The sequence below is a fragment of the Mauremys mutica genome, chromosome 11, assembly GCF_020497125.1.
Source record: "Mauremys mutica isolate MM-2020 ecotype Southern chromosome 11, ASM2049712v1, whole genome shotgun sequence".
Taxonomy (NCBI): domain Eukaryota; kingdom Metazoa; phylum Chordata; order Testudines; family Geoemydidae; genus Mauremys; species Mauremys mutica.
The window spans coordinates 13514522-13531045 of record NC_059082.1 but is presented as its reverse complement, the minus strand read 5'-3'; the positions used below and the strand labels follow the sequence as shown (position 1 = coordinate 13531045).

Genomic DNA, 16524 nt, shown 5'->3' with positions numbered 1-16524 from the left:
CTGAAGTCATCCAGGGAGAGAGGCAGTAGGGGAGGGGAGAAGGAGATGTAATAGTCCCCGCTTTGTCCGGGGATGACAATGGCAGGCTTGCTGGTTCCAATGGAACCCCTGGATCTGCAGCAAAATGCTCCTCCTCCTCCTCTTCCGGATCCGGGGGCAGATCTGAGTGTCCTCTTACAGAGGAGGAATGGGATGACTCCCTGGAAGAGCGGATGAACTCTGCAGGAGGGTACTGGTCCCACATCTGCCAATATGGCCAGTAGGAGGGGTCGGTAGGTGTTTGTGGGGGCTCCCATGGCATGGGGTACCAGTGGCTCTGGGTTAGATGAAGCGGAGATTGGTCCCAAACCGGTGCTGGTCTTCTGAGTGGTGGAGGACACATAGGATAGGGAAAGAAAGGTTCAATAGGTGGCTCAGAATCTCCAAATGAAGAGAAGGCTGACTCCAGTTCCAGTGGCGGCACCATCAGTGCCATTGGAGGGGAGACGTATTCTGCATATGCAATGGGTGACAAACTCCTTCCAATGGTTGATTCCCTCAGAGGTGATATCATCCCCCTGGAAATGGAGGGCCCCAATGGAGGAAGGGAGAATGAAAATGTCCTGTGGGGCAGCGATGGAATCAGATATCCCCAGTGTGAGAGGGGTTCTGTTAGTTGGAGCCACCAGAGCCAACAAGGAAGATGGTATCTGGAGTTGACAGTGATTGGACTTTGTTGGTGCCAATGGATCCTGCAGTTTGGAAGGAGCTGAGGATGACAGTACCAATGGAACATGGTCCAATACTGATGGAGCCCAATGCTTATGGTCTTTCTTGTCGTGACTCTGGGATTTAGGACATACTAAGTCCCCATGGGGCTGAACTGATGGCTTTGTTCAGATCTGAATCTGACTTCTTTGAAGTGGATTTGGAGGAAGACTTAATATCATGCTTATAAGACTGCTTTCTGGCTTCCCAACAAGACCCCACCGTGGGGTCTGAGGGGTTAGATTCTCCCGTACCAGAGTCGGCCATCACAGCAGGAGGTGGCCTCTTTGCTGAATCAGGCTGACATATGGGGAGAGGTGAATGTGTCCCGATTGGAGCCTCATGGCTTTCTCCCTGAGGTATTTGCAGATACAAAGTTCCCACCCTTCTCAGATACAGCTTGGGAACAATCAGCCCATATACTACACCTTGCCACTGCTTCCCCAAAGCAGTGCAGGCAGTGCTGGTGGTCATCACAGACCGAGAAGGACCATGGGCACAGAGTTTGAAGCCAGGAGTCCTGGGCATAGTCCGGTACCCAAATGGGACATGGGGGGGATGTCCCCTGAGACTAATCTAAAACTAAAAGAGCTAAAAAACACTAAACTGTAAAACTATTAACACTATTAAGACTGTTAAAATAGTTAAACTATTTACAAACTAGATAATTCTTCTTTTGTAGAATGAAGCTGAAGCTGTGGAAACTGGAGGTTCCAACCTGGACCATGCTGTGGTGAGAAGGAACTGGAGAGATGGTTGGTCCACCCCACCCTTTATCACCTCAGTTGGAGGCATAAGGTGAACCAGAGCACATGCATGGACCAACGGACACTACTTTCAAATTTGCCAGCTCCAGATGCATGGTGTGCATGCACAACCAACAGTGGAATGTGACAGGGACCATCACTCGAAAAAGAATATCCACAGTTTCATTATTAAGATTATTTTGAAAGTTTATAAACCCTCATGTTTCTGGGTATTAACAAATCACTGACTAACAGAGGATAAGAAGAAATTTCCCACAGGAGCAGGTAATTCTACAGCTGTCCACTATGGCAATTTCTTGTACCTTCCTGTGCGGCCTCTGGTACTGATCACTGTCAGAGATAAGGACTCTACACCAGATGAACCACTGCACTGATTTGCTATGGCAATCCCCATTCTTATGATTCACTTATTCACAGCTGAAAAATAATAATCAAGTGTGAGAATGAGAAATAAGATTAAATGCTAGGGAAGGCCTGACAAGATAAATCCAGACGCCAATGCTTTACACAAATTGTTGAGTGCCCCCTGCAGTTAAACAGAGGACAAAGCAACACAGTGTAATTTTAAATAAGGTTTACTCACACTTGGACCTGAAATGGTCTTCTGTCTTTTAAAGAGATGTGGATACTTTACTGAGGATGTTATAGTACTGCCTCTTTAGAGAAAATCCCAAACCCATATAAGACACCACAGTGATGGGTGTAATATAAACATTTGTTAGATAGGCTGGACAGATGAAACAGACAGATAAGACAGACAAATAGATACAGAAGCAATGCTCAGTATTCTCCCCTCATTCCTTATGACTCAGGATATTGGCCTGCAAGCAGAATCTGTCTTTTCCTGGCATTCAACTGCTTCTATTGCTTATTCCTCCTCTGAAGCCCATAGCCCCACACTGTGACTCACACCAAGGCAGGGATTTAAGGCAGTAACACTCTGTTAACACTTAAGGGGAAGCTGTTATGGTCTAATAGGTGTATAATGTGCATTAGATAAAGCCACTGATTATGCATGTTAAAAATGGTTTAAGCACATATTTGAAAGGCTGACCATAAAACAGCCATCTGTTGCTTTAAGATTTCAATTTAGCCTTCCAGGAATTAAGTTTTTATCAGTGTAAATTCAAGAGCTCTAAGTGGAATGAATGGAATCAGGAATGGAGGATGCAGCTGTGTAGCAGTGAATTCTCATTGCAGTAGGATGGATATCGAGGCTTGTGCATCCCCCAGTAGCCGTAATGGGAAAGGGCTGCCTCCTTCTTTCCTGCACTGTCCTGACAATGGGCTCACACTCTGACTTGTTCGTTTTTTCAGCACCCATGTGCCGGACAGTTCTGCACTCTCACTAATAAGTGGGTCTATCACCAAAGGGGAGGAGGGGTCCTATGCAAAAAGGATTGGGTGATGGGGGATGTTAGAGCATAAAACAAAGTGTTTTCTCATCTAGTAAGTAAGGCCAGGTATCATTTCACTCTTCAATGTCCTGCAGTCCTGATTGGCAGTCACCACTACTATTCCAGTTTCAGGTCCTTCCACAGACTTCTGCCAATGCACCTCAGCCTGCATCATCCTCTACCATGTGACTCTTAGCCCCACCCTCCACCACACACAGCTGTGCCGACACACCTCAGTCGTGTCCTGCAGCACTGCCATTCTAGTCCAGGGTCCCTCCCACACAGCTCTGCCAATGCACTTTGATGCTGATGCTCTCGGACCTCCCTGGACTAGAGAGCCACATTCATGATGGATTGTTCAGTACTACAGATTGGCTTGGGCCACAAAGTGAAGCTCCTCATCTGAATCTAGAGCCAAGCTTTACACAGGCTCCAACTACTTGGATCTACAGTTTTGATTTGAGCCCATTTCTACTGGGATGCAGAGAAATAAAAACTAGAACACAAGACTAACATGCTCATTTCACTTGTGCCTTTCCATCCCTGCTGTGCTATCTCCACTCCAGCCCAACTCTTTGTGCCAATGTTAAATTTAAACCAATTTATCCTAATAAATCCAGAGGACCATAAGTATTTCCAGTGGGTGTGTGAGCCAGCTTACATGTGTACATCTGTGTGCGCTCATATGCGTGTGTATGCATGTGCCGGGCAATGAACAACCTGCTCATATTTCTTCCCTGTCTCAGGCTCTCTCTCTCTAGCACGTCTCTCCCTTAACAATCTCTAGAGTGGCAGCAAGAGTCAGGGTCTGTGTGTGAGTCAGAGTCACAATACACTGAGCAGTTGGCGCCTCTGACAGAATATACAATACAGCCGAGATGTCAGCAGAGGTGGCTTCGGAGTGCTTTAAAATGCTGTTTCAATGCCAGCTTTCAACTCCAAATATGAAACATTGTTCACCCACTCCCTTTCCTTCCAGGCAATAACCTCCTTTAGATGCAACTCACCAGCTTAAATTATGAATCTCTCTTTCTTTCTCCTTCCTTTGATCACCTACTCTCTCATTTGCCCTGCTAGGCTCTCTTGATTCCCCCTTCTTGCCCCCCACTAATTACCCATGTAGCAGTAGTCTATTGTCACCAAGGCACCAGTGGCTTAGTCATCCTCACATTTGCATGCCAGGCACCACCCCAAAAGGGGCTGCAGTGAGCTGATCCCCCTGAAAGCAGGCTTACGGTCTACCTGTGAGTATCATAACAGCAGAGCTCTTTGGTGCACCCTTAAGCTTGTCGTCTGCATAACTTGCATAGATTGCATCCTTTTGGTCCCGGGAAAGATCGGGCCCCGGGATACTGTCTTCACAGGACACTAGGAAGTATTTTCATGGATGAAGTGTAGGGCTAGAAGGAGCCGACACTCCCATGGGCCTTGATTATTATCAGGGTAAGTGTATGCACTGCTGCTGCTGCTGCTGCTGCACAGGAAGAGAGTGGGAGGATCTGATGCCACTGACAGACTGGGGAGAGATTATGAGCCACATGGCCTGGCACTTTGGCTTTATGCATTCTTTGGATTCTTCTCTGTTTGCTGCCTAGGGCTGGCTCATCTGACATTGGGCTCATGGCCTGAGCCCTGGTGCTGGCAATCCTGCATGCTGAAATGTCTCAAATCCAGATCAGAATGTTGTGCCTTGGTCCCATCTCTAGTGTTCCATGTTTACCTCTTGAGCCCACAGAGGACTGGGGAATACTCGGACTCTTAACCAATCTAATTTTCTCTTACATGATTGTCTTTCCTGGAGACTCCATTGAGACTTAAGGATAAATTAAAGGTCACCCTGTATGACAACGACAATAAACAGAACCACTTACTAGGGGGTATGGAGGATAAGTTCTCGGATTTCACAGAAATGTGCTTTCTTCTGAGGGGATGGGAGTGTGTTTCCTCTCAGAACTTTCCTGTCTAGACACCCCCTCACCGCAGCGTTTCTTCTGCTCACAGGGGAACTATTCCAATACACGCCAGTGTGACGACTCTGCCAATCCCCTAACTACTACATGCCTCTGGGGTCCATCTTGGAATCCAGGCACCTCCACTTTCAACTGCACCCCATGCAAACTAATGTGCACCAAGACCTTGTGGTCTGTTGCTGGTTGTTAGCCATGCTGCTCACCATGTCCAATCAGCCAGAATATGCCAACCTTGCAAAACCCAGGAGGATTTCCCTCTCCTTTCCACGCATCCACTGTTCACCATTACACCTTCCCCTGAGTAACAGCTGAAAAGAAAGGGCACAGACGATCACAAGCATAGTACTGATAAAGTGGTGTCCTGACTCCTACAACACTGCAAGGGTATAATAGTCCATCTAGTCTGCGATGTCAATTCTTGCTGCACCAGAAAACACCAATGGTCAAAATAAACTGGTCTCATGCCTCCTGCTCCGCCAGCAATGGTAGACAGATAGACCACCTAGTCCTTTACCCTGCTTCCTTCCACAACAGAAGAGAAAAATGGTATGTTTGGTCTGAAATACCACCGCCTGCTGCACTGGAATACACCAATGGCCCATTTAGCTCGTTATGCCTCATCATTCCGCATTGGAAAAGACCACCCATTCTGTTCCATCTAAAGTGCTATCCTAGCTTAGGAAGGATGCTTCAGAAGATAGCGTATATCCCCCATAATGCACTTCACTGGGTAATACTCCTTCACGAGAGAGACATCGTCCTGACTCCTGTAGCAATCATCTTTTATTTATCTGCCTAAGTACTTATATGGTCGCTAAGGGTGTGATATCTCATCTGATGCCCTAAAGCACGAGGGTCCAGAGCTTTAGTCATTGTTACACTAGTTAGTGCAGACACAGATACAAGTGATAGATATGAAAATGTCTAATAACAGATAAGATCCTACCAATATGCCTCACAGCAGGCCCACCGCAGAAAAGGTGATGTGGAGCCCATATGTCTGCTGGAAATATCTGAGTTCATTATCTGTAGCCCAGTCAAGTCTGTACACATGGGTAATTTGAACAACCTCATCAAGAGACATCAGCAAGCAATGCTTCCGTGTGAGTTTGATGTTCCCAGCTTTGATTTCTTCCATTTCCTTCCTTTTTGTTGTTAGATGTTATTTGATAAATTAACCACCTCTCAGGCAGGTGTGTAGGGTCTGAACACTCCCTGGCACGTCTGGGGCTGCTGTTTGATAACGATCACTGAGAGCACACAGCTCGCAGGTTATTTCCTAATCTAAAAAATCAATAGGATTATATGAAAATGAGCAAGGGGAGGAAGACAGGGATAATGTTAATGAAAAGCTGCTGTATTACAATGGCCCACCAGTGGAAGCCTACGTGAAGTATGCTGGAATATCAAATGTATTAATTACAGGCAGTGCTGCTTGGCTGACCTTCCAAAGAAGTCAATGGCCCCGGACTCTTGTAATACAAAAAAAAGTATGTTGCCATTTACAGGGTGATCGGGGGAAGGGATGGCAGGAAAGAGGTGCAGCTTCTCATTTCAAATTGCATTGCCATACAATAACCCAGGGTGTAAGCTTGCTCCCCTGGATGCCAGGAACCGGCAGTGTGGCAGATCAAGCGTCTTCAGATCCAATAGGTAAGGCCCTACCAAATTCACAGTCCATTTTGGCCAATTTCACAGTCGTGAGATTTTAAAAATCGTAAATTTCATGATTTCAGCTATTTAAATCTGAAATTTCACGGGGCTGTAATTGTAGGGGTCCTGACCCAAAAAGGAGTCGAAAGGTTATTGTCGGGGTGGGGGGGAGGGGGTTGCGGTACTGCTACCCTTACTTCTGCACTGCTGCCGGCGGCTGTGCTGCCTTCAGAGCTGGGCAGCTGGAGAGTGCCAGCTACTGGCCGGGAGCCCAGCTCTGAAGGCAGAGCCACTGCCAGTATCAGTGCAGAAGTGAGGACGGCATGGCCTGGTATTGCCACCCTTCTAGGCTGCTGCCTGCAGAGCTGGGCCCTCAGTCAGCTGCCGCCACTCTCCGGCCATCCAGCTCTGAAGGCAGCAGTGCAGAAGTAAGAGTGGCATGGTATGGTATTGCCACCCTTACTTCCGCACTGCTGCTGGCGGGGCGCTGCCTTCAGAGCTGGGTGCCCGGCTAACTGCTGCCACTCTCCAGCTGCCCAGATCTGAAGGCTGTGCATAAGTAAGGGAGGCAATACCCATTTGGGTCAGGACCCCCAATTTGAGAAACACTTGTCTCCCCTGTGAAATCTGTATAGTATAGGGTAAAAGCACACAAAGGACCAGATTTCACAGTTCATGACGCGTTTTTCATGGCTGTGAATTTGGTAGGGCCCTACCCATAAGGCAAGAGTGTATTACTCTCCTGTTGGGGAGGCAAGTCAATGGAGAGTGATACATGGCCCTAAGGGGCAGGGGGCCTTTCCTGTGCTTCCAGCCATAGCTGGCCAGCGTAGTGAGGGACCAGCTCAGAGCACATATTCAGATCAACTCACATGGCAAAGATACTGTGCCAGTATATTTAAATAAGAAACTGCTCTTCACAACAAATTCTGCACCAGCTACATGGCACAGCATTTCACGCTGAATTTAATTAAAGCTACTGGCAATTGTATAGCACTCATCGACCCAACATCTGAGCAATGAAGGGAAACGTCTCTGTTTACAGAGATGTTCAGAGGATGGGAGGGGTCTGAATGCATTTAGCCACAGTGGAATTTGTCCAAAAAAGCAGAGTCAAGAAACTAGTCTCATGAAAAGTGCAATAGTGTCTTTCATGCCACTGAATGGTCAGGACCTTAGCTGTATGTCTCAGTCAAAAGATGGCACCTCCACCAGCAGCCCCTATCATCATGCTGATGCACTGGTTCAGGACAGGTCAAAGGACAGAGCTCTACCTACTAAATCACAAATAGCTTACCACAGCGCCCTGGAGGGTGGGGAGATGCAGAGGCAGGTGTTTGTTCTCCCAGCATAACTTGGCCCACCCTTGGCTAGGATGTGGGAGCTGAGAAAATCACAGCTGGAAGTGGACCAGGGGCAGGTGCCGTTATTAAGCTTTCTGTTTGCCATTAACAGCAGAAATAGGAGTGTTTGCCCTTCGGGGTGGGAGTTACAGCTGTTCCCTGGCAGAAAGGTAAGAGACAATGGAGGAACATGAGATGAATCATGGCTGACTCATCAAAAAGGCTCAGTGACACTGCAAATGCCAGCCTCAGCATAGTAGAGGTGTCTCACAAAAATAACTCAGCATGCCTGCTGTACATACAAACTTGCAAACATGAGCTGGAGGGAGGAGGGGAAGGGAAGGGAGACCAGCCCCATCCATCCAGAGTGGAGGGAAGGTGAAGGTGGAAAATTGTAACGGGTTTCTTTTCCTCTCCTGAACTTGCTGCCCATAGTCACAATTCCCATCCTCTTTTTGGCCATGACAAATGTAAAGCTACTCGGAGAGTGTTGACTAAAACCTAATCGCTTTTACGGCAAATGAGGCATGAAACCTATTGTCAAAAAAACATGATGTCCGAAACATGTGTCGGCACTTCATCTTCCCAGCTGGGAGCTCCTGAAGCTCTGAGCTAACTACAGGGCACAGGGAGAGTCTGGAAAGGCACAGAGCTGCTACGTGGTTTTGTGCCACGCAAGGTGGGAATCATTGTGTTGGGGGTAATCATTGGCTACCCTAACAGGGCAACTATCCAGCTGATTTGTGCTCCTGATGGCAGAGGTGCGAGGGATGGGGGGGGAGGATTCAGTACCATGTATTTACAAGGCACTTGCTTTGTATTAATTCTGCCATTACATGGGACTTACCCTTATCTACTCTGCTACTGCATATGAATTACTCCACTGAATCTCCCAAAGCTCAAGCTTTAGGGCATAAGCTGATCACACATACACAGCGCCAAATCTCAAGGCTCTTACTCAATTTTTCCTTAGTCCTTAATCAGGTATAACACACAGGGACTTCAGTTGAAGGTTTTTCTGAGGAAGGACTGAGTAAAGCCTGAGTAAAGAACCCTGGAGTTAGTATGGAAAGCTCACAGGGTAAACACTACCCCATTACACAGTGCAATATCTTCTACAGATGGCCCATGTAATACACCAAACTATTGACTAGGGCCCAGGGAGAGGCAACCTTTGGCACGCAGCCCATCAGGGAAAGCCCCTGGCAGGCTGGGACGGTTTGTTTACCTGCAGTGTCTGCAGGTTCAGCCAACTGCAGCTCCCACTGGCCACGATTCACTGTTCCAGGCCAATGGGGGCTGCGTGAAGCGGCGGCCAGTACATCCCTCGGCCCATGCTGCTTCCCACAGCCCCCATTGGCCTGGAATGGCAACCCAGGGCCAGTGGGAGCTGCCATCAGCTGAACCTGCAGACGCTGCAGGTAAGCAAACCGTCCCAGCCTGCCAGGGGCTTTCCCTGACAGGCCGCGTGCCAAAGGTTGCTGATCCCTGGATGAGGCCAAGCATAGCTTCTTTCCACCTTTTTCTGAAGCACCACTCATTGGCTACCAAGAAGGCACTACATTGGATGCAAAGGACCACCGGCCTAATCTGGTGCAACAAATCCCACATTCATATGGCAACCTTCCATCAGAAAACTTGGTTACTGGACTGCTATGGTTTGTTCCAATTTACTGACCACTGATTCTGACAGAGCTGGATCAAGTGCACAAAAACAGTCTATTCCCTCCCAGTCATCCCCTTCCCAGCAGTGGGGAAAGAAAGAAACCACTCAGAGAAGGGGAGGATTACAAGACATGTATAGATATAAGCCCTGACAGGTGGAAATGTTTGCTGTCGGGGGCTGACATGCCAAGTCAATGCCAAGCACACCAGACACCCAGGGCAAAGGCAAACATGTGCAGGAGACAAACTGCAGGGATTTAAAAAATAAAAGAAATGGACAGAGACATCTGTGAGAACTAGAAGATCTGACTCCACTAACTGGGACCTACAAGAGTTTCACATGAGTCATTTAGTTAATTAAGTCTGGGATTGAACTATACCCAGTGCTGGATTAATTTCTCGTTTCATGGTTTGCCCTGTCATCCTGAGTACAGTGGTGATGAATGCTTTAGGCATGTGTATACAGGAGACAGACTAGATTAAGTTAGACAGACAGACAGACACATAGATAGATAGATTTCATGTATGTACCTCTTTGATGTGCCACTTCTGAGGGAACAGAACCCAAACTCAGTTGTGTCTAACTCCTTTGGTACCAGTAGTCTCACCTGACCTTCATTACCCCAGAGCTACACTAAAGTCAAAGGAATCACACCAGTAACTCTGATGAAAGTTGGTGCAAGTGCAACCAGAGGCGAGCCCAGAATAAATAAGGGGCTTTGTACTGGAACATAAAATGTAACAGTCTGGTAATGGAATTAGTTTGTAACTCACCAGTTGCTAACGAGTCTGTGCTGAGTGCTGTCATAATGGCTCTATGCTCCTTTCCAGCTCTTTGCAACAAATTCAGCAGACACAGCCCCTGAATAATCCATCCTGGGTTTTATGCAAGACCCAGAGCTAAAACACAACAGTTTGGAATTGCTTAGCTACTCCACACAGACCATCAGAAAAGCAAGGGCTATTAAATGAAGGCTGCTAATCCTTTTCCTTAACCCTGAGTCTTAGTCCAGTGTTTCTAGTGACACAGATGTAACCCCTGGGTCACTGAATGGCCAGTCATATCAGTTACAGGTATAGCCCTATACATGTGAGTGTGCATTCAGGTGTGCATGGATGAATATATGCAAATTTAGGACTTGATGGAGGAACCATCCCTCATGCATGTGAATAAGTGCCCACCATTGTGAGTACGGGTTGTTGCACAATCAGGTGTTTATTTCTCATTTGGGGTGTATTTATCTCCTTATAGAGGGTGTAATAGTGTGTAGTTCTCACATATCCTCTTTTGACATGTCACAAAATTGGGTAGACTCATTTTGAATTTTTATCTAGTTCAGTGTTTCCCAAACTTGGGATGCTGCTTGTCTAGGGAAAGCCCCTGGTGGGCCAGGCCAGTTTGTTTACCTGCTGTGTCCGCAGGTCCGGCCGATCGCGGCTCCCACTGGCCGCGGTTCGCTGCTCCAGGCCAAAGGGAGCTGCTGGAAGAGGCAGCCAGTATGTCCCTCGGCCTGCACCGCTTCCAGCAGCTCCCATTGGCCTGGAGCAGTGAATCACGGCCAGTGGGAGCTGCGATCGGCCGAACCTGTGGATGCGGCAGGTAAACAAACCGGCCCAGCCCAGTTTGGGAAACACTGGTCCAGTTCTAGTGAAAATAAAAGGCCAGGAATAAAACCCTTGTCTTTAAAAACATGAAGGTAAAAAAAAATTGTCAAGGAACAAATTTGGAACAAAAATCTTCATTCAGCTCAGGGGACAATTTCATCTTATTGGCAGCAAAAAGTTGTGTGTCAAAGAAAATGAGTTGTTTTCACCAAGGTTTGAATCCATCGGTTCCCAAAGATGCTTGAAAATTCTCCAGTGTCACAGGTGCAAACTGTTTCAACAGAAATCACCAGGCAGTGCTGTTACACATATGTTTACAAGTTCTTTTGTTAGTGTGGAAGCAGCGCACAGTTTTTGGAGACATGCTGTGTTGTTGTTCCTTTTGTGATGTAGTTTCCTTTTGGGAAAGCTGTCACAAATAGCCGGAGAGTTTGCTGCCTGCTTTGCTCTTGCTACCTCCAGTCATTTCTTGGGACAGAGTTGCTTCCTGGGAATTGGGCTCTGGTGTTGGTCCTGAGATTTCTGGAAGAGGGGTTTGGCTAGGTTCCATTTGTAACTGCGCCTGCTCCAGGATTGGTGTATATAGAATAAATAAAAGAAGCTGCACTCAAACAATACCCGGACTCTACCTGGCTGATTTCTCCTCCAATGGGAAACCAATCTGCAAGGCCTCAAAATCTACTACCACTTGGCAAAAGGGGCAAAAATACTTTGGGTAGTTTCACTCCACCTTACTTATACTCTCAGTAGCAGAGAGTATAACAGACCGCAGAATATAACACACCTTTGTTGTAATCAAAAAACAATGACAGCATAGGTATTAAACCACCAAAACTTTACTCTCTTGCAAGCCCAAAAGCATACATATACACTAGCAAATTTCATAGCTGCAATTTTCTGTTAGTGCAACTGCACTGTTAATAGCAACACTGAAAACACTAGTTGAGGTAGGACTCCCATGTTCTTACCACTGTCATCTAACCCTGCACTGCGTAAGACTGGAGTACAGGAGCAGTTAAAAACCTGCACCCTGTCTTCACTGCAGCTTCCCCCATTGTTACTACTACTACTGAAGCTGCTCTGGTGGGAAATCATTCCTGAATACTTTGCTAGTGTATATCAGACCTAGGAAGAGCTATTTTCCTGTCTGTAGACAATGTGCATTCTGCACACTGCATTTTTACACTCCTTCCAGTAGAGTTCCTACTCATATTCTGGAGTGCATGAGGCAGGTCTCTCAACTAAAGTCACATCAACTCTGCAGTTGAATTTTGATGTGCTGAACTGAAATCACTACATTGCAAAACCATTTCCATTTGATCATTTATAAAGAACTTTATATGTTATCAAACTTCCTGTTTCATGTGTTCCTGCTCCACATTCCCACAACAAGCGCTTCCAGTAGCATATCACTGGGTGGAATTCAAAATTCAGTGACTTACCTGATTTGCAAACACATGTTTAGCAAACAATTCCAGTTGTTCTGCCCACCCAAGCCCAAAGATAGTTCCTGTGAGTACTTGCAGGTGTCACTCTGCCTAACACTCTCAGCCAGTGACATTACATCACTAGATGATGGTGACAAACTAATTAATGCCAGGCAAATTTCAAAGGGACTGCTGGTTCCACTTGGGTAGACACCTAACAGTTCATGTCCTTATCCTACATGGATTTAGATTTCTGTGTTATGGGAATCTTGCAAGATCAGTTGAAATTTTTAGTATAACTTATTTTAAACTCACGGACTCATAGACTTTAAGGCCAGGAGGGGCCATCATGATCATCTAGTCCGACCCCAACTGCACATGGCTAAAAAAGAAACAACTGTGTGTGAATAAGTATGCTTCCTATTATTTTGGTACACCCAGTTCCATTCTCATCCAAGACTGTAAAGGGCTGAGGTGAATGAACATCACAATAAAACCAAGCAAATAAAATAACAGAATTTTAAATCTTTTCATCTCAAAAAGATTCCACTTAATTGTAGGCAAAAAGGCCAGGATCAGTTCTGGCCGAACCAGTTCCACCTGACCTACTGGCTTTATTTCATTGCCCAGCTTCAGTAGGTGTTTGGATTTTTTTCCTCCCCGTTTGAGAAGTTATTGTATCTCAAAGGCTTATGCAGCTCCAGTTCCAAAGTCAGGGTTTGATTAATGCCTGGAATCTGTCTGTCTGGCCAGGCTTGAGCGGTTCTCTCTAATGACACGCTGATTGCTTGTCGGAGGGCTGTTCGCGGCACAGTCAGTGTTTGGGATACATAGTAATTGCTTCATGTTCACATGTACAAGTGAGCATGACTAATCCAAAGGAGCATCTCTATTTTTTAGACTTTTTCATTCCTCCCTCCATAAACATTAAAAATGATGAACAAGGTTGTAAATACGGTCTCCAGCATGGAGAACAGGTGGTACTAATGGCAGTTAAGTATCCCTGAAGGGAAAGACTGGAAATCCACTATAAATTACTGGGGTATTTCTGCTACACAACTTGCCTTTTTCACTGGTGAGAGCGAAAGAATCTGTTGACGAAAGACCCGTAGGGGTAGCGTTGACTCGTATCAGTCACTGGGTTTTCTTTTTCCATCACTTTTTGAAAAACATTAGTTTGATCCATGCACATGTCACTGGCAAGTGAGAATGGTGATGCTGCATAGAAATCTCCCTATCTCCTCAGACACCTGAGTTTATGTTCTTTGTACTCTGACATACATCCACGTCAAACTCTCCTCTCACTTACACTGAAGCAACCCCGCTGACATCGAGTGCAATGGAATTGCACCCAAGATAGTCAGAGCAGAATTTAGCACTTTAAGAAGAGAAGCTTCTCCAGAATAATCAGTAGGGTCAAGGTTTCACTGTGTGGGTCACAACCCACAAGCTAACTCTCTAAGAGTGTCCAATTCTTTGAGGTGCGGAGTTGTGAGCTTTTTGCCCCTTCCAGAATCAAGCCTAGAATTTCTAATGCTGGCTGACATGCTCCTTTCTGAATTTGCAGTATACTCAGTCCCTTCCCTGCAGCTCGCAGAGAATTATTTCCTTGTGGGAGACTCTTCAGGGAGCCTTTTATTGGTGATGGAAACAGATTCTGATGGGGAGAGTGTCCCTTCCTCGAACAGCTAGGAAGAGGATTTGTGAGACCCACCCCAGACAGAGAATCCTTCGGGGCGATGCCACTACGATGAATGGAACAGAAGGGAAAGTGAGTGGAAAGTCTGAGAGGACCATCTCCTTCTCTACCTGATTTACCCAGTCGGAAGGGTGCAGGTCAGGGCAGCACTGCTAACCTCACGGACTGCTGCCTCCACCATGGGTTTCTTTAGGAATTAGTTGTCTCCTCATTAATAATGAGCATCTCAGCCTGTGGCTGAGGCTGGTGCTGTAAATGTGGAACTAAGACTATTCCCAGCCAACACCCCTCCTGAGGAGGACTCTCTAGTAATGCTCTCACTCTGACCTTTGTGCCCAACGCTCTGCAATCTCCTCCTCCGGATCCAGCAGGGCTGCTGCCTGAGCCATCAGCTTCTTGCTGCAGGGCAAGGACTTGAGCTGCAGGATGAGCAGTCCCAGGCAGAACTTGGCTCCCATTTCCTCCAGCTCTCGCGTTCCAACCTGCAGGCCCTGTCGGTAAAAAACAGAAGCCTAGAGTGATGAGTCTGGAATCACTCAGCTCAGGGTAGAAGAGTCACCATCTCATATAGGCTACCGCTCTCTGGAGTATTCCTCCGGGTAGGAAAGTCTAGAGGCAGGACAATGAAAGGAACCAGACAACACTCCAAAATGTTGAACCCACGTGCTCACTCCATTGGTGAAAGATTGCAAACACCTATTTTTACTTTGCACTTGCTCCATATACATTTTTTTGTGTGCAGCAAGATTTACAGTCATTAACAGGGTCTCCTGTAGTGGGGAAACTAAGGCAGAAAGTTCAAAGGACTTGTCTAAGGCTGCAGAGTGAGTCACTGTAAGACAAGTATCAGACTTCATGTGTTCCTGGCTCCACGCCCAGCCCTGCACTCAAAACATTAGACCACACTTCCTCTCTGTTAAAGCAAGAGTTGTCTCCTTGAGCCATGGGAAGGCAAATGGGCTGTGCCACTGTAAGCTGTCAGCAGTGGCAGAGATAAAAAGGAAGGAGGGGGAAAAGATCTTTAACAAGTTATGAATAGTTTACAAAAATCAATAACAAAGTAATTACAAAATAACAAACACCTCTGAGGAGCTTCCCCTTCTACTAAACACTGGTGTCTCCCTGGCAGAGGCAGGCTGAGGTTGCAAACTGTGGAGCTGGATTTTCAACACCCCAAAATTCAGGGGAGTCCTGCCTGTTATGAAATATGGGGATGTGGTTCCTGGTTTGGATTGCAAACCTCTGCAAAGTCTGGGAGGCTCTGGATCTGATTTGGTAAGCAGTGCAGATCAGGGTTTGAGTTAGACCCATCTCTAATCTGGTACCTTGTCAAGTCTCTCTGACTTTGAACAAGGTGGAACGGCTCCTCTTGCGCAACCCTAGCTGATGGTCCAGTATCAAAGGAGTCCTGGTCAAGCTTGCATATAGAGGCCAATTCACAAAGGTTTTCCATGGTACATCTCTGATGCTTAGTAAGGCACATGCTGAAGTACCTGGCTGAGTCAGGGCCTAAATAGGGTCTCATGGATTCAAAGACTTTAAGGCCCGAAAGGCCCATCATGATTATTTAGTCTGACCTCCTGCATATTTTAGGTCACGGAACCTCACCCACTCACTCCTGTAATAGGCCCATAATCTCTGGCTGAATTACTGAAGTTCTCAAATTTTGACTTCAAGATTTCAAGTTACAGAGAATACACCATTTATTTTAGTTCAAACCAGCAAGAGACCTGTACCCAATGCTGCAGAGGAAAAGGAACCCCCACCCGCCCAGGTCTGTCAATCTGATCTGGGGGAAAATTCCTTCCCCACCCCAAATAAAGCAGTCAGTTAGATGCTGAGCAGGTGGGCGAGACCCGCCAGCCAGACACCTGGGAAAGAATTCTCTGTAGTAACTCAGACTCGTGGCCAGCACATGCCTCAGCCTGCGCTGCTTCCCACAGCCCCCATTGGCCTGGGATGGCGAACCGCAGGCAGTGGGACCTGCGATCGGCCAAACCTGCGCATGCAGCAGGTAAACAAACTGGCCCAGCCCACTAGGGGCTTTCCCTGAAGGGCCACGTGTCAAAGGTCGCCGATCCCTGCCATGTGCCATTGTCGGCAATGTCATCATACCATCCCTCCATAAATTTATCAAGCTCAGTCTTAAAACAAGTTAGACTTTTTTGTCTCCACTACTCCCCTGGGAAAGCCAATGATCCAGCTCGAACTAGAATTGACTCATATTAACCCTTAACTGAACCATTCAGAT

General features: G+C 46.8%; 1 protein-coding gene across 3 annotated transcripts in view; it reads right to left on the bottom strand.

The window, feature by feature from the left end:
* The window catches only part of AGBL1 (AGBL carboxypeptidase 1), a 376382-nt gene that overhangs the window by 89403 nt on the left and 270455 nt on the right, over window positions 1-16524 (bottom strand). For all 3 annotated transcript variants that reach the window (XM_044981250.1, XM_044981251.1, XM_044981253.1), the window contains one exon: window positions 14601-14764. In XM_044981250.1, the coding sequence (XP_044837185.1) occupies window positions 14601-14764 (164 nt within the window). The remainder of the gene's footprint in view (window positions 1-14600; window positions 14765-16524) is intronic.